The sequence below is a fragment of the Lonchura striata genome, chromosome 4A (assembly GCF_050655825.1).
Source record: "Lonchura striata isolate lonStrDom1 chromosome 4A, ASM5065582v1, whole genome shotgun sequence".
Taxonomy (NCBI): domain Eukaryota; kingdom Metazoa; phylum Chordata; class Aves; order Passeriformes; family Estrildidae; genus Lonchura; species Lonchura striata.
This window is the reverse complement of record NC_140742.1, coordinates 6383752-6397975: the sequence shown is the minus strand read 5'-3', so window position 1 is coordinate 6397975 and position 14224 is coordinate 6383752. Positions and strand designations below refer to the sequence as shown.

The 14224-nt window shown below is 50.8% G+C and overlaps 1 protein-coding gene across 1 annotated transcript; it reads left to right on the top strand.

The window, feature by feature from the left end:
- The first annotated feature begins 2400 nt into the window (after positions 1-2400).
- On the top strand, positions 2401-10596 carry LOC110480467 (G protein-coupled receptor 83). Its single transcript, XM_021548402.3, has 6 exons — positions 2401-2517; positions 3138-3794; positions 4582-4707; positions 5389-5522; positions 8575-9617; positions 10268-10596. Exons 2-5 carry the CDS (start codon positions 3411-3413, stop codon positions 9167-9169), a joined length of 1239 nt encoding a protein of 412 aa, XP_021404077.2. The 5' UTR covers positions 2401-2517; positions 3138-3410; the 3' UTR covers positions 9170-9617; positions 10268-10596.
- The last annotated feature ends 3628 nt before the right edge of the window (positions 10597-14224 follow it).

Sequence of the window (14224 nt, the reverse complement as noted above, 5' to 3'; positions counted from 1 at the left end):
TGGGCTGTGCACATGGGTAGTACATGCAATGCAGAGCTTGGTAATTAATATTTCAGGGGCTCAGCTATACTTTCTGTGCCCTAAAATCTAACAGACAGCAACATCTGAGAGCAAAAGGAGGAGTTCTGCAGCTCCTCAGTTCCAGTGCCTCTGGTGCCTGTGTATCTGCTCTTTTATTAATTCTTCTGTCCAGAGGGAAGCCAGCACTCCAGGAAACAAAAGGACCTTCTGACATTTAAGAGTAAGACACAAGAAAGAAACACACTGAATATCTTTAATCCCTCCTGTGGCACTCCAACATGAAATAACTCACACACTCACACTAAGATCAAAAGAGTAAAAGGAAGTAACTTTTATTTCTGACCTTGCAATATATAGAATTCTAAAAGTGACAGTGGATTGGAGGATAAAATTGCTACCTCTCTAACTACACTGGATAAACTAATAGTCTATCAATTTTCTCCTCTTACAAAGAAGAATTTAAATCATTATTTACATGAACAGTGTGTGAGAACTCTAGTAGAAATATGTAAATATTAGAAGGTATAGAAAATTTTTTAAAGATCTTTAAAACTTTTAAAAGAACAGAGTGACACTCTCCAGCATGCAGTCTCCTCAGAGACAGGCAGGTAACTGGAATTTTGCTCAAGAAGGACAGGGAGAAAACTCTAATGATTTTATTCAACAACACAACCATTCCTGTTTCTGAAGTGTTTCTGACAGATAAAAACCAGACAAGCATCAATCAGAGACTTGTCTAATGACATGGAACACATGGGGCTGGCAGCTCCATCAAGGGTCTAAGGGGAGGAGAGGCTGGTTTGGATTATTGCAGTGTAATGGATCAAGTCTTAACTCCTTAGCAACAAGGGCCTGAGTGTTTCAGGAGGTTCTAGCACATACCATAGTTTAATAATTTGCACATGGAGAAAACTAACATGCCTGGGATTTTGTTGGAAATACGATTAGACTAAACTCATAGCTCTCCTCTTCTGAGCTTGCAGCTCTAAGCCAGCGATAATGTATGCCAGCAAGAACAGCATGGGAGGATAATGAAACAGCTCTTTGGATGCACAAGAATCTCACAGCCACAGTGAGAATGGCTTCAGGGGGCCTAAAAAATAGCAGAAACCTCCCAGATCATCCTGCTATAGTGGTAATAAACATCCAATGTGTCTTTTCTGTAGCGCACAGGCAAGAAACTCCAGAGAGCAAATGCAAAGCTCATTCTGCTTCTGCTGAAAGCAACCAGAGTTCTGCCACAGTCAGGAGCTGGTGCATCTCTTAGACCTGTGAATCCATAAATACAAAATTCTGAGCAAAGAACCAGTTCCTTGGAGATACACACCAAATATACAAACCTTTCCTCCTGTCTTCATCTGGACTCTTTTTCTACTATTTGCCCGGAAGATCTTCATTAGTCTCTCCAAAAGCATATGGCTGACACAGTGCTAGCTGAGATGCCCAGTTTGCTCCATGGCAAATAGCCCCAAACTAGGAAAAATCTAATGTTTTAGTTGTCATCGTGATTTATATGCCCTGATAGAGGTTACGAATGCCAGGTACCAGGACAGGCATCAGTGCACTTGCGAACAACATTTTAAAATGCATTATTCATTTGAATTAGGAAAAAATAGATAATTTGGAAAATATAAGTGTTCTTATCATTGGAACACACAGGAAGACTGTAGGTGTTTATTGAACTGCACTGGGCTGTTAAATTCCGGACTGACAATGAAAATGAATTCTTTGCTCCTCATGTCAGCATGGGACCTTTTTACTCAGAAGCAGAATTTGGAGTCTGGCAAGAGGCGCATTCTCTATGTCCCGTGTCCTGTGTCTCTCCCATGTGTTCCCCATGCTGTAGCTACTCCCCTGCCTTAATCCTTGCATGGCCTGGCCACACCATGGACATGGACAGCAGAGCATGGACAGGGGAAGGAGATCATGCAGGTGAGTGGAAATGAACAGGGAATAAACCCCACTCTTTATATATATATAAGAAATAAGTGATGCATATGGAATACAAAATGAGAAAGATTGTACTATCTAGTTTAAAAATATATTGCCTGAAGTCTTTGAAACCTAAGCTGTCTTCTGTGTCAGCATCTGTCAAGAGGCACCCAGCCGTGAGAGAAACACTTATCAAAAAACAAGCGCTGAAACTCCACCAGGAGCCTTTCCGCAAAGATTCGGGCCGGGAGAGGTTTGTGTGGGTGGTTTTCCCTTTTTCCCGTTCAGGCAGTGCGGGGGACTCTGCAAGCACGGATGCTCCGTGCCCGCTCGTCACTGTGGTGGGCGCTGCCCCGGTCCCGGTCCCGGTCCCGGCCCCTCTGGGTACCGCGGCACCGGCACCGGCGGGTGCGTGTGCGCGCAGGGAACGCGGCGCTGATTAACCCCGGTACCGGCTCCCGGGCCCCGCCCGCGCCGATTTATGAATGGAGCAGCCCCGAGCCCCGCCCCGAGCGGCGGCCCCGGCCCCGCCGGCCGCACGTGCGGGAGGACCGGGGCAGCGCGGTGAGAGGAGTGCGGGATGCGGGGTGGGAGGGGTGCGGGATGCGGGGTGAGAGGAGTGCGGGATGCGGGGTGGGAGGGGTGCGGGATGCGGGGTGAGAGGAGTGCGGGATGCGGGGTGAGAGGAGTGCGGGATGCGGGGTGAGAGGGGCGAGAGGAGTGCGGGGTGGGAGGGGCGAGAGGGGCGCGGGATGCGGGGTGAGAGGAGTGTGGGGTGCGCGGTGAGAAGGGTGCGAGGTGAGAGGGATGTGTGCGGTGCTGGGGTGCGGTGCGGAAGGTGTGCGGTGCGGGGTGTGTTGAGAGTGGCGGTGTGTAGCGGTGTGCGGTGCGGGGTGTGTTGAGAGTGGCGGTGTGCGGTGCAGGATGTGTTGAGGGTGGCGGTGTGCAGTGCAGGATGTGTTGAGGGTGGCGGTATGTGGTGTGGGGTGTCCAGCGCAGCAGCTGGAGGAGCCGCTGCTGCCCCTTGGGACCGGGTGCCGTGAGGAACAAAAGCGGCCGGGCAGTGTGAGGTGAGTTAGAGGGGTTAAGGGTAGGAATTAGGGAGAGGGCTAAGTGTGGGGAGTTTGATTTCTTCTTGTGGTTGGGGTGTAATCATGCTGCAATGTATTCAATGTCACGTACAGACCTATCTGATCCAGGAGGTGAAGCGTTGGGTGCTATTCAGAATTCAGATCGTCGCTGGAAAGACGTCTTTGGATTTGTTTAGAGAGGAAGGTGAATGTTTCTGCATTGGGAAGAAATTCCTGCGACAGCACCATGGGATGGTCAGGCAGCCTGCTTGAGCCCAGAGCTCCCCTGTGAAGTTCTGGCTCTTCTTGCTATGTGAGTGTGTGCTCCCAAACCCGCCTGACACGCCACTGGTGCTGCTCCCCAGCAGGGACTGGGGTCAACCTACCATGCCTCGCTCGCTGCTTCAGCCATACAGGTCACAGGTGACAGGGTTTCTTGAGGAGTTTGACCATTACTCTTCCCTGGCCAAGCTCATGTCCATATACCACGAAACTAACAGGAGCATTTTCAACTGGACAGAGAGCCGCATTGTTGAGTGGGAGAAATTTGCTGAGCTGGCTAAATATGAGCCAGAATCCCAGAAACCAACAGTGAAAGCGCTTCTAATCGTGGCATACTCAGTCATTATCATCATGTCTCTCTTTGGGAACATGCTGGTGTGCCACGTGGTGCTGAAGAACAAGAGGATGCACTCAGCCACCAGCCTCTTCATCGTCAACCTGGCAGTGTCAGACATCATGATCACACTGCTCAACACACCTTTCACCTTGGTAAGTAGCTGGTCGTGCTGTCCCTTCAAGCAGGACAGGAGTTTTCCACCCACCAGAACTCTGCCCGGTGGTCATAGGCTTTCTGTGCACTCTTTCCTAGGGCTGAGGTGGGAACCCAACACCACCAAGTCTAACTGATACCTCTACCAGGCAAGTAAAACACTGTTCAGCAACCTGTGGGCTCTCTGTTGTTCTGTTAGACACAGAGAGTCCAAAAACTCCAAAGTCTATCACAATATGTGCTACCAAACCCCACCAAGAGCCTCTTGGGGAATGAGAACAAGTTCCTGTGTTTTTAATGTTCATGCAGGAGAGCATTAGAGAGTCCCTTAGTGGGTCAGAACAGCCTGAATGCCAGTCATACTTGGTGACTGGAAGAAGGTAGTCAAGCTTTTCAGAGATGACAGCTGGATAAAGGCTTCAATGAAAGCACTCTGAATCTGACAGTGGGGTTGATATCAAACCTTGGTCCACTTTTTCCAAATATAATTGTTAGTGTAATAAAAAGTTTTTACCACTGTTCACAGTCTCTGCAGAACAGGCCAGGAGGCCTGTGGCATCACCACTTCATAATCAGTGGGGTTTGACCCTATAAAATCTTCTGGAAAGCTGTTTCAGAGACCAGGATAGCTGATCTTTTTATAAGTTTCAGGTGAAGCTGCCCAACCAGCCAGAACCCCTGAGCCCGCTCAGGTTCCAGCCATGGGACTTGTTGGAAAACAAAACAAATCCCCGTGGATTTGTTTTCAGCACATTTTCTGGCTGATGAGCTGTGGTTTCCCCTCAGGTCCGGTTTGTGAACAGCACGTGGATTTTTGGAAAGGCCATGTGCCACATCAGCCGCTTTGTGCAGTACTGCTCCCTCCACGTCTCCACACTGACCCTCACGGCCATCGCTCTCGACAGGCACCAGGTGACACTGCCTGCCCCTCTTCCTTCCAAGGCTCTGGGAGCAGACTTGAGCTATGACAAGTTTTTTACCTGTGTTTGTCCATGGCCATCACAAATGCTGGCTCTGTGTCCAGTGCAGGGCAGCAAGAACAGCCCAGGCCATGTGCTTGTCCCTAGCAATCACTCCCCTTTCATGTGCTATTGTCAAATAGCAAGTTCCAGACTATAACATTTTATCAGCTTAAAGATCTAACAAAGAAAATTTCATGAAAGGTGAATTTCTGCCTCAGCAGAGGGGAGGAAAGCTCAGCTTCACAGGCCCAGCTAGAACAAGAGACATTTCTTACATAGTTCATATAGAATAAAAAACATACCCTTGAGGGAAGACACTTGGGTACATACAATCTTTTTTTCTTTTTTTTTTTTATTTTTTTGACCTAATGTAACCTCCTGCTTAAGGAAAATGGTTCTCAAATAACAAGATTGTAGGATAAAGTTTGAAAGCTCTTCTGAGCAGACTGAGAATTTCAATATTTCCCATTTTCCAGGTCACTCTAATGAACAGGACATTTCCCTATTCATAGCTGTCATTTTCCTATCATTAGCTCTGTTAGGTTATGTCAGGAACTGCCAACTCCTGTTGTGGGCTGTGAGGGCTTTTGCTTCCTGTGGGAGAAGAGTCATGATGGAATCTCTATTGCAGGTAATCCTGAACCCGCTGAAGCAGAGGATGTCCCTGACAAAGGGAGCTCTGAGCATCTCTGTTATCTGGCTGATGGCAACCTGTTTCTCCCTGCCCCATGCTGTCTATCAAAAGCTTTTCCAGTATAACTACAGGTGAGTGATCTCCCCTTCCCAGTGAGCGTGTGGAGCTCTGGCAGCCCTTGTGCAGTGCCACTTGCTCAGCAAGGAGGGCACCTGAGCATGCCAGGCACGGGATGGGTGATGTGGGATGAGAGGGAGTTGGTGCATGGGTGACATCCCAGCAGAGGCTGGGGCTGTGGAGGAGCTACCTGGCCTGTGCTCTGCCTGGCCTGCTGGCCAGGGTTTGCTCTTGCCACCTCCTGTGTGCCCAGACAAGGCTCTGGGTCCCAGTCCCAGGCACAGCCTGGCTGGAGCACAGCTGTTGGCAACACACACCTCCTCCAGTGCCACAGCCTTGTCAGGAGAGGCTCGGTCCTGAGAAGGTAATTTTCTCCTGAGAGACTTTCCTCTTCTCTCCTTTTACCTGCTCAGCTCCCCAGACCCAGCCAGACCAAGCCCATCCAACTGCCCAGGCAGGGAGGAGAGAGAGAGTCAAACTGCAGTTTCAAAAAGAAAGAAAATAAACTTCTTGTTGGGAATACCTGCGCTGACATCACCAAGGCTCTGCAGCGAGCAGGAGCAGGGGACCACCCTGGTTTGTCAGCAGGGCTACTGGTCTCTCTTCCCCAGGATTTCATACTTTGAGTCTCAGGTTTTGGCTTTCCTGTATTTCATCCATGTGGATTTACAAAGCAGGACTAACCTTCCCTGAAGCTTGAGGTTCCTCTGTCCAATGTTACACTAACGAGAAAAACATAGAGAACATGTATTCTTCATGCAGCAGGGCTGTGGGGGACCAGTGCTTTGGCAGGAAGTGGAGCTGTCCTGGTGTGGCATGGTGCCTCTCCTCAGGAGAGGGAACTAACTCTTTGCTTGGCTGAACATAATGACAGCAGATGAAATGAAATTTCAGATCAGCATAAGGACTGAAATACCAGGAAAAAAAGAAGGTTCTAATGCAGAGGGAAAGGAAGAAAAAGAAAAAAAATTAAAAGCAGAAGCTTATCTCCCCACAAAAGGCCCAGCAATAGCACTTGTCTCTGCTGTCACCCTCTGCCAGGGAGAAATACAAAACCCAAACTCTGGTGTTCTTTTACCTTGCAGTCCTTTCCTCTGTGGTACCCAGCGTGTTCTGTCCCTCCTGTCCCCACCAGCCTGTGGCATTGCTGTGACCTCTCTTGTCTAGAAAACAGTCTGTAACAGTACCCAAGTGGGATTTTTGTGGCAGGTGTCATGCTGCTGGTGCTGCCCTTCGCAGGAATGCCAGCCTTGAGGCCAAGGGGATAATCTTACCATGACCTGTATTTTCAGGCTGAGATCAGCATCCCAGGGAGTGGGGCAAGGAGACACTGACAGGCAGCAGGAATGAAATTTCTATTGTAGACATTGACCTTCTGTATAAAGAACAAATCTAATTTCCTGCAGCCTAGCCAGATCTCTCCTGTTGATGAGGCAGGAGAGTGTGAGTCTGTCACTGCTTTTGGTGCCCAAGGGGCTGCAAGAGCTGGAAGTGGGATGGGGGCTTCACAGCCCTCCCCTGCCTGTGCTTGTGCCTGATGTGCCTGACATAGCCAGGGGATATCATACCTCTAACTGCAGACTGTAAACACAGGGCAGGGTTACTCCGTGCTTGCGTCGCTCCGCAGCTGTGCTTGGGGATTAGGGGACAAATTGCTCATGAATGAACGAACCCCACGATCTCTTTCGGGGCACCTGTCTCTGCTCATCCTTTGGCATGGCCAGAGGAAACCGAGCCCTGTGTTGGCACGAGGCAGCTCAGCGATATAAGGACTTCCAGGACATGCTATTCCTGTCCCTGCTTTCCATTGAAAAAAAAATCACAGTTGTAATATTGCTTGTAATAGCTCCTGCAGGCCCAGGGCTCCTGAGATTGCTACCAGGGAGTGGTTAGGGTTCTGGAATGGGAAACAAGGGCTCCACCAACATCCATCTCTGGCTGCACTACACAGCAGTCATCTGAGTCCCTGCTCATATCAAAATTCACCGAACACTGTCCTGTCAGGTCCCCTGTGCTGGTGGTGAGTTCCTCCAGATCCAGGGGAGACAAAGTCAAGACTGCAGTTCAAAAAAAAGATGATTATCCCTTCTGCCTCAGTTCCCATCTCGAGTGGTGTCTCTGGGTCCTCTGCACTTGGTGACCTATTGCCACTCCTGACCTCATCCCCTGCTCCAGCTGCCTGTTCTGAGCAATCTATTTGTGGCACAAAAGGCAGCTCCAGCAGTTGAAAACAGGATATTAAAGATACAAATCAATACTGCAGTGAATAGTACAGCTTGATGGGAGCTAAAATCTGTGCTGAATAGAGGAGAACTGAGGACAAGGGATGAAGAGAGAAGAGTAAAATGTAATAAGAGAAAGAGAGAGGGGAAATGAAAGAAAAGGAGAAAACATCCACTGTAAATAAATTCCATTACACCAGCTGCAGGGTGTGGAGGGGACATGCAGTGAAGGGTGAGGGAATGAGAGCCACTGCTGGCCAGGCAGTGGGAACACACCCGGATCCTGGGGCTGGATGGGATGGAACAGGTGTAAGGGGCTGTTAAAATGAGCTGTTGTGGATGGTTACACTCAGTTCTTTTATTAGTTAATTGACAGTGGCTCAACTGGAGCCAAGTGAATCATCATCACACCAGTTTTAAGAGGTAGCAGGAAGGTTGTAGGAGCTGATGGCAAGGGAATGGTGGGTAGGGAAGGGAAGGGAGGTGGGCTGGTCATGCCTGTGAGGCTTTCTAAAAGCCTCCAGCCCTCCCCTCCAAAACAGCTTTGGCTTAGAGCTGCTGCAGTGTCTCTGGCTGAGGGATCCTGTGCTGGGGGCTATGGCAGGACAAGGGGTGCTGGCTGCTGGGGGACACAGCAGGGTGGGTGCTCCCACGGAGGGCAGGGGCCGCAGTCCAGCCTGAGAGAGACATGGCAGAGCTGTGGCTCTGTGTCCTCCTCTGTCCACACTACACCTCTGAGCAGGCGCCTGTGGGCAGTGTGAGACCCCCACTGTGGTTTGCTGAGCCAGCAGCACCCATGGGACAGCAATGGCCATATGCCATATCTGTATTTCCTGTTTTCAAGGGAAGCCACTGTCCGGAGTCTGTGCCTCCCTGACTTCCCCGAGCCCTCAGAGCTGGTCTGGAAGTATCTGGACCTGTCTACCTTTCTCCTTCTTTACCTCCTGCCTCTGCTGATCATCACTGTCACCTACATGCGTCTGGCCAAGAAGCTGTGGCTCCGCAACGCCATCGGGGACGTCACCACGCAGCAGTACGCCACCCACCACAGGAACAAGAAGAAGAGCATCAAGATGCTGATGCTGGTGGTGGTGGTCTTTGCAGTCTGCTGGTTTCCCCTGAACTGCTACGTGGTGCTCATCTCCAGTCTGGGCATCAAGACAAAGAACTCGCTCTATTTCGCCCTGCACTGGTTCGCCATGAGCAGCACCTGCTACAACCCCTTCATCTACTGCTGGCTGAACGAGAGCTTCCGTGTGGAGCTGCGCTCCCTGCTCGGCATCTGCCAGAGGGTGCCACGGCCTCGGCGCCCGGCGCTGCCAGCCAGGGCCGTGTCCTGCCGCGAGGCGTGGCTGGAGCAGGCCAGCTGCAGGAAGGGACCAGCCTCCCAGGCCAGCTGCTCCACCAGGAACCTCCCGACAGCCAACACAGACCTGTGAGCCACGGGAGCTACCTGCTTGTGGGAAGCATCAAAGGGCATCTCCCAGTCTCTCCTCAGGAGCCAGCACTGCTGCTCTGTTGTTCTGCTGCTGATTTTTGACTTGTCTTAGCCCCTTCTCTGCTTGGCAGAGTGGGCACACAGCTTCTCCAGCACTCTACCGGTAAAACCCACGCTGCAGCTGGCCCAGGGGGCAGGAATATGTACAGGGGACATGGAGCTTCTGAGACATCATGATCTGCTTTCAGGTTTTCCCATTTATTACTATCAGAGGGAGCAGACACAGGTTTCTGTCACTGGCCTGTAACACGTGCCATAACGTGGGGCTGTGCACAGTGGCAGAAACAAATCTGTGATGACAAGTGTTTGAAGGAGGGACTTGGACATGCAGATGAGTTCCATCCACAGGCAGCCTCACCAACTAGAGTATAGCAAAGCCTCCAACAGAGGTAAGGATTGTTGATGGTGATTTTGCTCTCAGATTCGGTTGCTCCTCCTGCCCTGTCTCTGTCCCACCCACAGCAGCTGGAAGCCAGCCCCAGACAAGGGGAGCAGGGATGCACCCCAGGAGCCATGGCTGTAGGCTCAGATGGAGCAATGACAGATTAATGTAGTCCACTGAGAAGTTCTTTTTATTATAAATATATTAATTCAGTAAAGAGAGCTACACTGGCACTTTATAAAAGGCCACAAAATATTTCATCAGGGCTGTAGCATTCACTCACTGAAGAATGGAATCATTCTGCATTGTTACTAGTTGCTGTAAGAGTCTCACTTAAACAACAGGAGGGCAAGGAAGGGCTGGAAGGAATGTCCTGTGAGGAGCAACCAAGGACTCTGGGGCTGTCTAGTTGGTGCAAACCAGGTGATGGATTTCAGCAGCCCAAGGGCAGCCATGTCAGCTGGGGGGCTCCTGGTCTGCCCTGGTCATAGCCCAGACAGATCTTCTGCCCAGAGAGGGGCTGGGTGGCTTGAGGCAATAAGGACATATTCCCACCACCTTCCCAGGGGAGAATAAGCCAGACCAAAGAAGGGAAACTAAGGACTGATTTTTATGGTTTTTTTGTTTGTTTGTTTGTTTTGTTTTCTATTTGTGCAGTGGGAATGAAAAGGACAGAAAGGAGGGGAGTCCTTCCTTCAGGCCATTTGACCCCAGCTGGGCACCTTGGGTGTGCACTGCAGTGCCTGCACCAGAAGAAAACAGCAGAACACAAGGAGTGGCAGCAGGAATGGGTGAATACTTCGTCCCTGAGGCACTTTGCTTGGAGCTCACGATCATTGAACATGGGAATTCAAAGCTCTCTGTGCTGGTTGCCAGCACTGTCCTCCCTCAGTGTACAGAAGGGTTTGTTTTCAGTGAAAAAACATCACTGTGAGTTTCTCAAAATGTTAATCTCTAATTAATAAACATCGCCTCATTTAAATAGTAAAATAAGCTATTATTTGTTTTTTTTTTACTGTTCCTCGCTCCTCACTAGCTTTTGGTGAGCAGCTCTCAAACTGCCATGTATTGTCTGATATTTATTAGGTTTGTTTTCCTTCCTTTCTTTTTTTAAATGACCGAATAACCTTCTTTTGGAGGAGTCCAAGCCCTTACTCCAAAGAAGGGGTCTCTCCACACTCCCTTGATCTTCTGCTAATCCCTGTAGTTAGCTATCTCTTGCTGTCAGAAATAACCTGGCTGGTTTTCCTTGGATCTGTCAATCGCAGCATCTCCTCGTTGCTGGATTTTTCTCCCCTAAATGGGCAGGATGTAAGAGCTGACTGTATCGAATCTCCGTAATGGCTCAGCTATCTGGGCTGATAATTATCAATGCCTGAGTGAGATTCAGAGCCTCAAGGCTCCTGTATCACTTGAGGATGCCCTAACTCCCAGCAGCTCTCAGGCAAACATAGAATGTATAATGTATGTATTAAAAAAGTATAACCTGAGCATCGTTTGACCAGGGCATGGACAGAGCCTGGGGGGCAGGAGGCTGCATCTCTGCTGGACTCCAAACCAGGCTCTGCAAAAGGGAATCTGTGAAATTCTGCTTCTGCTTGGTCTGAATCAACTCAACACGTAAATAGATGCTTCAACATTCCTTACAAACATTCCTTCATCTGTCTCCAGTCCCGCCGGGCACCTGTGGGATGCGAGGGAGGGCTCCCAGGGACGGAGCAAGGCTGTGCTCCGTTCCCGGCCAGGGCGGCAGCAGCAGCGCAGCTTGCTCCCTGCACACGCGAGGCTGGGACCCGACAGGAGTGCGGGGTGCGAGGAGAACACGCCGGGAAGCCTCTGCCGTGAGGAGACCCCTCCCTGCTCCCGTCCCGCCGCTCACCGAGCGCTCCCCGCTGCCCGCGGCGCGGCTCTCTCGGCAGGCAAAGGCCCCCGGCAGGGAGAGTTTGGAGGGCAAATTATTGAAACACTGAGTCACCACAAGTCTGCTCCCGGGAAACTATTTGAGCTCACACAAATCAGTGTGCAAAGATCCAGCGAGACATGTCTGAGTGATTAACAGCCCGATTTATTAAGGTTAGCTCATGCCAAGTGCAGCAGAGTGCCTTCAGCAGAGTTGCTGATGAAGACGATAACAGGGAACGCAGTGCAGGGGATACCTGAATTCCAGAGACAGATCCTCTTATGTAGCCCCACCACATAATGAACAAAGAAACCACAACATGCCAACTAGATTAACAAAAAGCTAGCAGAAAAAACCCCACAATGAGTCAGAAAATTAGCTCAGGAAGGAGAAACAGAATACAATTATCATCACTTAGCTCTTCAAGTGGAAAACAGTACGGAGGGGCTGGCCAAAGCACGCTGCTGGGATAAGGGGGAACGTCCTCGGTTAAATCCAGTTTAAGCTCTGGACGGGGGGTGTAGGTGGGCCAGTGTCAAACCATCATCTGCACTGAGAAGTAAGTCGGCATCTTAGGTCAGTCACAGACCGGGGGTGGAAGAGGGAGGAAGGAGCCTGGCCCTTACCTGGGAGACTGGACGTGAAAGGCACACCCCGAACTCCCGCGTGGGAGACGATGTGCAGCCGCCCTGTGCCCCAGGCAGCAGCAAAGTCTCTCCCTGGAGCCGGGCACACAGCTCTGCTCTCTCACTGACTGTGGAGACAGCCTGCCTGCCCCCCAAGGAACTCACCTGTCCCTACAGACACCCCCTGTCCCCCAAAGGACTCACCTGCCCTCCAAAGAACTCACCTGTCCCCACAGACCCCGCCTGCTCTCCCCGCTGCCTCCTCCCACCACCACTCCTGCACTGCGGTGGGCAAAGAAAGGAACGCGTCTGATCTCCCAGGCTTTGGATGGAGCCCAGGCAGGAATACCGGCAAGTGAGGACAGGTTTAGCACCAGGCACGGGGTGCAGTCAGCACTTTGTTTGAAGGCTAATGGCGTTTCACGGCTGCCCTATCCCACCAGCGCTCAGCAGAGATTCCCACCCCAGTTCCAGGGTCTGTTCCCAAACTGCTCCCCTGAGGTGATACCAGAGCACTCCCCGTGCTTGGCTCTTCTCAGTCTGAGCCCAGCAGGTAGGTTGGAGGCGTGTCCTTGCCCAGATGTGCTGCAGATGTCAGCTTTCTGCATTGCAGCAGGACTAATGTTCTTTTGGAGTCCCTGACGGGATGGGGCAGGGGACAGCAGCAGGGACCAAAGGCTGCTCTGGGCTGTGCTGGGAGAGCCGAGAGGGAGCAGCCAGAGCAGGCAGAGGTGTGGGTGCTGTGCCTGGGGCTGTGCTGGGACCAGGCAGAGCAGGCAGAGGTGTGGGTGCTGTGCCTGGGGCTGTGCTGGGACCAGGCAGAGCAGGCAGAGGTGGGTGCTGTGCCTGGGGCTGTGCTGGGACCAGGCAGAGCAGGCAGAGGTGTGGGTGCTGTGCCTGGGGCTGTGCTGGGACCAGGCAGAGCAGGCAGAGGTGGGTGCTGTGCCTGGGGCTGTGCTGGAGCCAGCCCTCCCTCAGGAGGTCACATGGAGCCTCCACAGGCAGCAGATCAAAAGCACCTCTTGCCCTGCTCCCCATCCCTGGTGTTTTGTTATTTGCCCCAGTAATAAGGGCCGAATTAATGCACTTGGTCCTTGATGGATGTTTCATTCCCCCAGCAGCCCACACTGGCTGATGCTCCTCAGTTCAGTAGTGCCAAACTGTAGAAGTGGAGAGCAGCTGTCACTTAACCAGACATGAGAGGGCAAAAATAGCAATAAACCCCCCCAAAAGCCCCAGGCTGAGCTCTGCAGGAACCAGGTCTGGTTGTACAACACAATAGTCTGTCACTTGAAGAGACTTCTCCATGACAGACCCATAAAAGTCTCTTTGGCAGATGAGAACAGACTAATTGCTTTATAAAATCAGATGATTGGACCATCTAATGCATCTGCTGGAGACAAACCCAATTGCTTTATGGGACACTGTAAGGGGCAAGTACAAGGAGTGTCCCCATTAATGGAATTTCTTCTTATTACTTCACAATTAATGGGACTTTAGAGCATAAAGGTTTATATCCTCTATATCATTCCCACATGCTTTCATTGCACATCTGCATCCCATCCATGCTGTGTCCTGCAGGCTGTGGGACCTTGGTGGTCTCCTGTCTCCAGGATTTCCACTCTGCAGGGACCTGCAGTTGGTGTAGCTGACAGCAACAACAGGGATTTTTCAAAGCCTCATTTTGACCATTTCTTGCTGTTCCTACAGCACTGCAGAAGTAATTTCCATTTCAAACCCACACTTGGAGCCAAGCTGTACACCACCATCAGTGGTGCCCAGACTGTGTGTACTGTTAGGAGATAATTTATGATACCTAACAAAAATGGTGGCAGTAAGTTTCAGAGCAGCAGATTTTGTTCCTATTTTTGAGACAGACAATGTTTTTTTGCAGTCACATCCTGCCTCAGGCAGTTTTCCATGGGAATTAAGCAATCAATTAATCAATGGCCTTAACATTTTGCAGCTTCCTTCTCCTTCCACAGCTTATTTTGACCTTTTGCTGGTGATACATGCCAAACATGGCAGGATTCAGACTATGAGGAGTGCCTGGATCACTTCCATGATGGATTTACCACAGTTCCATCA